The following is a 9770-nucleotide window of genomic DNA, read 5'->3' on the forward strand; positions in this document are numbered from 1 at the left end:
GGGAAATCGAGTGTGGGAGCAATGAGATGTAAATCTTATTAGAAATTGCTTTAAAATGAGTAAAGACCAGTCTAGTACCAAGCACTAATTCATCCTTTGTTGAGGCTTTGTTCTCAAGTGGGCGGGGCCATTGAGCATCCCTGATTGCTCATTCGCTCCTGTGTGGTTTCATAAGGTGGTTGTTTACAACACAGAGCAGCTTCTCACAGTAAGACTGGGCAGTTCAAGCGCTGAAGAGAAGACACTGATCATCACCCGGTAAGATGCTTCTGTTTATTATAACAGATGGGACTTTGTTGAGATTTGCTAAATAAGGAAGATGATAAATGATATTATTGCATGAATACTGAGGCAACACATTTAATATATCAAATCTAATGTAATGTATCCTAAAGATTTTTCATTGGTTTAACTATTTTAATTTATTTATTTTTCATATTACAGTAATAGTTTGAAATAACCGTTGTGACATCAGCATGGATGTCTATGTAATCAACACATGTATAACAATTAATATACTGTATGGCACAACAAGTGGGTCACTGTGTGTCAGCAAATCGAACGTAGCACTAATTCTAGGTGAGCTTTGACAATTGATACACCAGTCAGGGCGTGTGTCTCCCCGCACTGTAATTGTCTAAACTGACCAAGGCTGTATCTGTTTAGAATAATTCTGTTGAATAAAATATTCAACATTTTCAACATAACAACATTTTTAAAAATAAAAATGTTTATTTAATGTTATATTAAAAAAATAAACAATCATTAAATATTTTAAAATACATACTATAATATTCAATTAATAAAAACAACATTTTAAAATAAATTTTAAATAAAACTTAGCACATATTAATAAAAATAAATATATTTAGAATAACTTTGAACAGGAGCAATGTTTATCATTTTAAAAAGGAGGCTCTTTCTACTTCAAAATTTCATGTTTAATTCAATGTGTTACTTGCCCTTTTTTTGTATTTATTTGTGAAAATTGTTTCTACACCAATTTTTTTCAGTGTACACTGGTTGTAAGTAGAACCCAAAATTGTCTGAATAAATGGAGTTTATGAAACGAGATAAATAATTTGTAAATCGTATTTGCCACTATTACTATTTGTAAAAGTGTTTATATTATTAAAATATTTTATAATCTTATTTTGTTAACATTAATGTACAGTATTAACTTACATGAACCAATATATTCTTACAGCATTTATTAACTTTTGTTTATGTTAGTTAAATATGTTCATGTCCATGTAGTTCACATCCATTTACTAATGTTAACAGATAGAACTTTTGATCTTAAGAATGTTGAGATTAACCTTGACCAATATTAATAAATGCTGGAGGAGTATTTTTCACTGTTACTATAACAACTGTTAAAGTAACACTATACATTTTGTTGTTCAAAATTAAATAAAACATAAGTAAAAACATAATTAATCTTTGCAAAACATTTTTTTTTTTGTCTTACCCTGATATAGCCTATGGAAATTACGCGTGTTTGAAGTGTTTATATTTTAGACCTGACTGGATGATAGGCTACATGCACTCACCCTTCGTGTCTCGTCATATCCGTAAATAGTGAAAAGTTGCTTTTTGGAGATTGGAGAAATTGGGGATTTTAAAAGTTGTAAAGGCGATGGGGAGATGGTCTTTTATTACTCAACAGGTGTTTATTGAAGAGATAAATTTCCTCATGTATAAGCTGATTTCACGCTGCCGCCATTTTGAAATCGAAAGCGAGGCTCCGGTGGGAAGAACACCGGAAGTACAGATAGACAACAATGCTTGGACTACCAACCTGAAGCTGCTGCCGCGATTTACACTATTGGATGTTAATATCCAATGTATATAGTTCGTTCCTGCTTCTTTTTTTTCCGTTCTGAATTATATATAAAAAAATGTTTTATTTCTAAATGAATTTCACTGTATATACTCTAAAGTATGAAAGAAATGTATGTACATTTTTAGAATAACTAATTTCTACATTAAACACAACAATATGCCATCGCATTCACGACTCTCCTATGATTAAAAGCGACACTTACGGTTTTCTTCCCACCGGAGCGATTTCAAAATGGCGGCTGCGTGAAATCAGCGTATAGCTCTTTAACAGAGTTATCAATTTACAAACTCCAGTAGAGAACAATATAGGCTATGCATATGAAAGTATGTTGCAAGGAAGGAAGCTCTCTAACAGAGTTCATTAGCCGCGTTTCCACTGTCGGGCCAGAAGCTCAAAGCATTATTGTGAAGGGTCATATTCATCCGCACAGTCACGCAAAGCCGAAGCACAACCAAAACAATGTTCTTCCGCAAAATGCATGCAGCTTTGTTTTTTAATTGCTTGAGCTGGCCAAAAGCTACATAGTGTACCTTTAACAAATGAAACCTTATTTAAAGTGTTACCAATAGCATTTATTTGTAAAGTAGCCTATTTTAAAAGTCTCTAATAAAAGTGAAAGGCTAATAAAAAAAAAAACATAAGGAAACAATTATTGAAATAGCATGTCCTACCTTTTAAATCGATGTAATATAATTATAGGAACCTTTATTAAAATGTGTAACAAGATATAAATTAGTTTCCATTGTCTTTTGAAAGGACCTCTAATCACGATGGGCAATCAGAAGCTCCTGGTCATGTGGGTGTGGATGTTACTGGTGGTGTCGTTGTATCCTTTGGCCCACTGCAAACGTAGAGGTGGTTCTGGTGGCAGAGGCGGAGTGGGTAAGCTGGCCAAAGCCCCTTCCCAGAACAAGGGCCTGAAACTGGCAGGTGCCGCCGCCGCGGGGGCTCTCGGAGGAGCAGCCATCGGATACGGGCTGGGCTCTCTGGGCAGACCGAGGTACGAGTACGAAGGGGGCAGCCGGCGCTATTACCCAGATGGACCTGGAAACCACAGTCGCTCAGACAGGGAGAATTACAGGAACACTGGCAGCTCAGGGCAGGCCAGCATCCTCATAACACTAGGAACAGTGGCACACATCTTTATGTGGGGATGAATTACAAGGTTTGATGTATTTGTTTTGCTGAGAGATAATTTCATAGTGCAGAAAGGTTTAATTTTAAACAGAGGATGCTATCATTTTCTTTGATGAAGTGAAACTTATTTATTACGAGGATGAAATATGAAATGTGAGACAGTGACGACTTATGTATGTCAAGGCAAGGAGGTTGAGTTCATTTCAATTTTTACTGTTAAACATATATCTAAATGTTTTAGCCGTTGGTTGGTGTGAGGAATATTAAATTATATTTAATTTATGTTGTGCTGCTATTGCCTAAAAGTAATGCAACGTTTAACTTATGATTTTATTTATTTTGGTGCTCACATCGTCGTTACTAAAGGTTTAGTTCACCCAAAAATAAAAATTCATGTTGCTACAACCCCGTAAGACTTCCATTCATCTTTGGAAGACAAATTAAGATTTCTGTGACTGTCCCTCCATTGAAAGTTACGCAACTACCCCTTTCAAGCCCCAGAAAGGTAGTAAAGACATCATATAGCAATCCATGTGACTCCAGTGGTTTAACCTCAGTTTTATGAAGCGACACGAGTGCTTTGTTTGTGCAAAAAAGCAACAACATAATTTACAACTTTATTTACAAAGTATTAATCTCCAACGCTCCTTCACGAGAGCACCACACATTGTGTTGTGTTGGCGCGAGAGCAGGCTTTGTTACATGAACGTGCGTCAGATTAATATTTTGTAAATAAAATGGTAAATTATGGGTTTTTTTGCGCAAACAAAGTACTCGCACCGCTTCATAAAACAAGTTAAACCAACAAGCAAATGGATTACTTTAACGATGTCTTTACTACCTTACTGGGGCTTGAAAGTACAGTAGTTGCGTATAGACTGTCAATGGAGGGACAGAAAGCTCTCAGATTTCATTAAGATCTTCATTTGTGTTCTGAAGATGAAAGCAAGTCGTATTGGTTTGGAACAACATTAGGGTGAGTAATTAATGACAGAATGTTCATTTTTGGGTGAACTACCTCTTTAAAACTAAAATCGCTTTAAGGGCTAATATCTAAGTGCATTCTCTCATATGTCTGAAATCATTTAATGCAAACTTTGTGAACTGTGAAGTGTCATGTGATGGAAAAATAACAAGTTTTGCTGTTCCTTTCATTCCAGTGATGTCAGTTTCTCTTCTGTCAGTTTCAGAGTTTGATGTGTATTTTGGCAGGTCTTTTAATTTAAACCATATCACTCTTTAGTCCTTGTACTGGATTTTAAATGAATAAATAATTGACTCTGCTTATTCCCACCCACTTTGTTTGCTTTCACCTAATCATGATGTTGGTTCTCCGAATAGCCTGGTCTCCTAGCAACGTGCAGCATGTATCATGTGAAGGCCACAGTCTGTTCTGTGATGTTACCATAGCAACGGTCTTCATTTTGCTAGGGGGCTTTTAAACAGATCAGCCATTGTGTGATCTATAAAACACTGAAAACTAGTTTTTATTTTTTATACTGTAAATTTCGGTTTACACTGCACGTTCTTGAGGGAAACAACATTTAGAGTGAATTACTAAAAGATGTGAACTCTATTAAATGCCAGGGATGCATGATATATCGGCCACCGTATCGGTAGCTGCCGATATATGTTCATTTTTAAAGTTATCGCATCTGCCCGTTAAGAAAATTTGGCCGCTATATTAAAGGCTCGTCTATAGGCAACACCATCTGGATCGAGAACACTTAACAGTAATCGTACTGTCACCCTCTTCACCGTAAATACTTTATGGATACATTTTTAGTGCATCATTCTGTATCCAATCATTTGGCCGGATCCCGCAATTTCCTCAGATATAAAGCTGGATAACTCCTTCCAGTCTGAAAAGTGTTTTCGCCTGTAAAGTATATATTCCGGAAAAATATATACATTCCAAGTATATATATATATACACTCACCGGCCACTTTATTAGGTACACCTGTCCAACTGCTCGTTAACACTTAATTTCTAAGCAGCTAATCACATGGCGGCAACTCAGTGCATTTAGGCATGTAGACATGGTCAAGACAATCTCCTGCAGTTCAAACCGAGCATCAGTATGGGGAAGAAAGTTGATTTGAGTGACTTTGAACGTGGCATGATTGTTGGTGCCAGAAGGGCTGGTCTGAGTATTTCAGAAACTGCTAATCTACTGGGATTTTCACGCACAACCATCTCTAGGGTTTACAGAGAATGGTCCGAAAAAGAAAAAACATCCAGTGAGCGGCAGTTCTGTGGGCGGAAATGCCTTGTTGATGCCAGAGGTCAGAGGAGAATGGCCAGACTGGTTCGAGCTGATAGAAGGGCAACAGTGACCTAAATAACCACTCGTTACAACCGAGGTATGCAGCAAAGCATTTGTGAAGCCACAACACGCACAACCTTGAGGCGGATGGGCTACAACAACAGAAGACTCCACCGGGTACCACTCATCTCCACTACAAATAGGAAAAAGAGGCTACAATTTGCAAGAGCTCACCAAAATTGAACAGTTGAAGACTGGAATAATGTTGCCTGGTCTGATGAGTCTCGATTTCTGTTGAGACATTCAGATGTTAGAGTCAGAATTTGGCGTAAACAGAATGAGAACATGGAACCATCATGCCTTGTTACCACTGTGCAGGCTGGTGGTGGTGGTGTAATGGTGTGGGGGATGTTTTCCTGGCACACTTTAGGCCCCTTAGTGCCAATTGGGCATCGTTTAAATGCCACGGCCTACCTGAGCATTGTTTCTGACCATGTCCATCCCTTTATGGCCACCATGTACCCATCCTCTGATGGCTACTTCCACCATGTCACAAAGCTCTAATCATTTCAAATTGGTTTCTTGAACATGACAATGAGTTCACTGTACTAAAATGGCCTCCACAGTCACCAGATCTCAACCCAATAGAGCATCTTTGGGATGTGGTGGAACGGGAGATTCGCATCATGGATGTGCAGCCGACAAATCTGCGGCAACTGTGTGATGCCATCATGTCAATATGGACCAAACTCCCTGAGGAATGCTTCCAGCACCTTGTTGAATCTATGCCACGAAGAATTGAGGCAGTTCTGAAGGCAAAAGGGGTCCAACCCGTTACTAGCATGGGGTACCTAATAAAGTGGCCGGTGAGTGTATATTGTAACGTCCTAAAACAAATGGTAGCTAATGCCATGTTGTTAGATTAGCACCTGTAGAATTTTCCGGTTCAGGGCGTCCGTAGTTATCGGCTTTCAAATATAAAGAATTATCGGTATCGGACACATTTTTTATATCAGTGCATCCCTAACAAACTACTACTATGTTACGATCCTCGGTATCTGTTTTGTGTGGGTTTTTGTTTTTGCAGGGATTGGCTGCCGTCGGAGGAGCCTAATTGACGGATCTACTGAGGCGCCGCTTTAAAAGGGCAAAATTATACTTTTTGTGGAACTTAGAATTGTCTTTGGTGATCTGTTGGCTGGGGCTGGTTTCCTTTTTACCAACAGCAAAGTTCAGGTCAAGCCCGTCCTTATTGCACGGGTCGTAACAACTATTAAACAATCAAGACAAATGAATCAGTTTACATTTTATTAAAAAAGGAAATGTGTTTTTTCAGGAAAAAAAATATTACTATTATTATTATTATTATTGATGATTCCTTTGGAAATAATATAAATAGTTACTATAAATAAATAGATCTATAACATTACATTCTTATGAACAAATGCATCAGTTAACATTTTATTAAAGGAATTCAGTTTTTAATTTTCCAGGAATAATACTAAAAAAATTATAGTTTTTGTATATTATACAATGATTTTATAACAAAATGCATTCATAAAACGAATATGGCCAATATACATTATATTTGTCTGGTACTATATATTTAAATAGCAAGTGTTGGAGTCTTGTTAGAGTTTGAGTAGAAAAGAGAAACTTTCAGTCAAGACGCCTTTATATTATACACACCACATTTGAAATGTCTTTACCTTTGGTTTCCTAGATTTGCAGGGTAGAAAAGAAGGGCAACTGCATTCCTTTATAATCAACGTAGAGAGTGCTACTAAGTGCCTCTAAGAAGCATAAAGGAAGTCGTGAGAAACAGAAGAACTTCAGAGATACGGCTATGGTTACAATTATGGTTACTGGAACTTCTGAGAGCTTTTTTTTCTTGCTTTTTTTCCTTCCAACTTTCATTCTGTTTGTCCTGGAAGCTCTCAGAGTAAATCAAGTACAGCTCGACACACTTTCGAGCTATCATCTGCTCAATAAGCGCTGGATAGCCAATCTGTACGATACTCACTGTGTCCTTGTCCTCATCCTTATGAATCCCTGCATCCTTTGGATAATCAGTTGTAGGTAATATGGTATTATTCTTTGGCTCAACTTTCTCTAAGTAGTCTTCATTCATACCTGGATAATCAATCAGTGGCTCATCTCTTTGAATGTTGTTGCGAACTGCGGAATCCTCCATGTTTTGCTCTTTTAAAAGATCACTTCGCTTCATGCATGTGTTCATGAATTGGTCATATGACTGAGCCTGGGGTGGCAGCTTTGATGTGTAGCTGGTTCCTCCTTTGTTGTTTCCACCTTTAGAATGAGTGTCCGGACGATTGTACATATAGTTGTTGTAGTGGCGTTCCTCCTGGGGGCTACGAAATTGGAAGTTAGGGCGTGGAAAGTTTCCGATTCCATACCCTACAGCCATTCCTGCCATTGCACCAACACCTGCAGCTAGCATTGCCTTTTTTGCGAAGCCTTTGGATTGTACGGAAGGACCATAGCCCCTTCCTTTCACAGTTTGGGAGAAAGGAGAACCACCCGTGCCAAATCCACCACCTCCAAATGAGCCTCCATAACGTGGACTAAGAATCTTATTGTTGGGGTTCCAGTTGGGATATCCCCCTCCAGCGGAAGGGTGTCCTCCTGGGTATCCTCCAGGTTGCCCTGCAGTTCTCACTGGATAAGATCCAGCTGCTGGATACCCACCAGGGCTATACCCACTTCTACCTGGATACTGATTAGAGAAACCCCCTGCTCCAGGATTCTGGTTGGGATACCCTCCAGGGTTAACACCTCTTCCAGGATATTGATTGGGGTTGCCACCAGCTGGATAGGTACCTGCTCCAGGATTCTGGTTGGGATACCCTCCTGGGCTAACACCTCCCCTTCCCGGATATTGATTGGGGTTGCCACCAGCTGGATAAGTACCTGCTCCAGGATTCTGGTTGGGATAGCCTCCTGGATTGGAGCTGCCTTTTCCCGGATACTGATTGGGGCTGCCACCAGCCGAAGGATAGCTTCCTCCAGCTGGATAGCTACCTGCTCCAGGATTCTGGTTGGGATAGCCTCCTGGATTGGAGCTGCCTCTTCCCGGATACTGACTGGGGCTGCCACCAGCCGAAGGATAGCTTCCTCCAGCTGGATAGCTACCTCCTCCAGGATTCTGCTTGGGATAGCCTCCTGGATTGGAGCTGCCTCTTCCCGGATACTGATTGGGGCTACCACCAGCCGAAGGATAGCTTCCTCCAGCTGTATAGCTACCTGCTCCAGGATTCTGGTTGGGATAGCCTCCTGGGATGGAGCCGCCTCTACCAGGGTACTGCTGGTTAGGGTAGCTTGGGTTACCTCCTGCACCAGGATAGGAGGGTTGTCTGGGATAGTTAGGTTGGGTCTTGGTCTCTTGTGACGGCTTATTGGATGGCTTCTTGGAAGGGGTGTTCTTCCCTTTCTGAAACCCTTTAGTTCCTCCTGATGAATTGTGTAGCACTGCCATCAGAACCAAAATGAACAGTACAAGCTTGCATAACTGCCCCATTTTGGCCCTAACAAATCGAGACACATTGAGTTAGCATAAACTTGATAAACAGCAGGCAATTCAGAGTTTAAGACAAAAGAAATAAGCTTACTGGAATGCAGAAAACTTTACATATTACAAGACAAGAGCCTAATGGACGTTTTATACAAGAGAGAAAGAATGGTATTTTATAATGTTAGAAATACTTATGGAAGTGTTTGCTAAAAAAGAGATGCACTTTAGACATGTCATAATCATTAAAAATGCAGTCAGTGTTTACAGCTCTAATGGAGGACTCTTTTAGTATACAGGAATTTCACAGATGTGAAAAATAAGAGATCAATGGACAGGAAAGCATACTAGAGTAATATGGTGATACAGCACTTTCAACTGGCGTCCATAATGCACTTTAGGGAGATTGTATCATATAAAAAATTATATTGAGATGTAAGATACTTTAAAAGCCTAAAACAAGCATTTTCCTTAAGATATTATCAATCCTTTTTGGCTATTTCCAATCGAGTACTCCACTGAGAACAAAATCAACAATAACGACATAAAACATCTTGAAAATAAAGCAAGTGTTCATTTATGCCACACACCCAAAAAGCTAATTCAAAAAAGTTTCTTATTAACTTGCCATACTTAATATAAAATGACTGATTCAGTTGGAGATTATTGTTTGAGAACAAAATGTTTGTGCTGAACTCAAGATTCCTCATAGGGCATACAGCTATAATCTGTTTTAATGGACAACAATAATTAAGCAATATTGCTAAATGAATTAGCATTTCATGTTTGCAAAACTCTGGTTTTACCTCCTTCTGTTCCTAACATACATCCTAAACCTTTTTCAAACAATGTTTTCTTAAACCATTTTTTAACATCAATACTTAAGGTAAAGATTTAGATGAACGAGTAATATTTAACAGGCTAAATGTTCCTGTAGTATGACAAACAATTTTTGTCTATTTCATGTAGCCCTTTTTTAAAGACCATAAAA

At 38.8% G+C, this 9770-nt stretch overlaps 3 protein-coding genes across 3 annotated transcripts in view; 1 reads left to right on the plus strand and 2 right to left on the minus strand.

Annotated features, from left to right (window-relative positions):
- letm2 (leucine zipper-EF-hand containing transmembrane protein 2) overlaps positions 1-9770 on the minus strand; it is a 149429-nt gene that overhangs the window by 109992 nt on the left and 29667 nt on the right. The window lies entirely within an intron of this gene.
- sprn2 (shadow of prion protein 2) lies at positions 171-3057 on the plus strand. Its single transcript, XM_056247913.1, has 2 exons — positions 171-258; positions 2603-3057. The coding sequence occupies exon 2, from the start codon at positions 2617-2619 to the stop codon at positions 3001-3003; it is 387 nt and encodes a 128-aa protein (XP_056103888.1). The 5' UTR covers positions 171-258; positions 2603-2616; the 3' UTR covers positions 3004-3057.
- On the minus strand, positions 7017-9368 carry prnpb (prion protein b). Its single transcript, XM_056247898.1, has one exon. It carries the CDS (start codon positions 8786-8788, stop codon positions 7034-7036), a length of 1755 nt encoding a protein of 584 aa, XP_056103873.1. The 5' UTR covers positions 8789-9368; the 3' UTR covers positions 7017-7033.

The sequence above is a fragment of the Rhinichthys klamathensis genome, unplaced genomic scaffold, assembly GCF_029890125.1.
Source record: "Rhinichthys klamathensis goyatoka isolate OS25496 unplaced genomic scaffold, OSU_Roscu_1.1 h1tg000050l_1, whole genome shotgun sequence".
NCBI lineage: Eukaryota > Metazoa > Chordata > Actinopteri > Cypriniformes > Leuciscidae > Rhinichthys > Rhinichthys klamathensis.

Excerpts from the sequence above, each read along its gene's own strand:
- sprn2 (XM_056247913.1), top strand. The coding sequence starts at position 2,617 with ATGGGCAATCAGAAGCTCCTGGTCATGTGGGTGTGGATGTTACTGGTG.
- prnpb (XM_056247898.1), bottom strand. The coding sequence starts at position 8,788 with ATGGGGCAGTTATGCAAGCTTGTACTGTTCATTTTGGTTCTGATGGCA.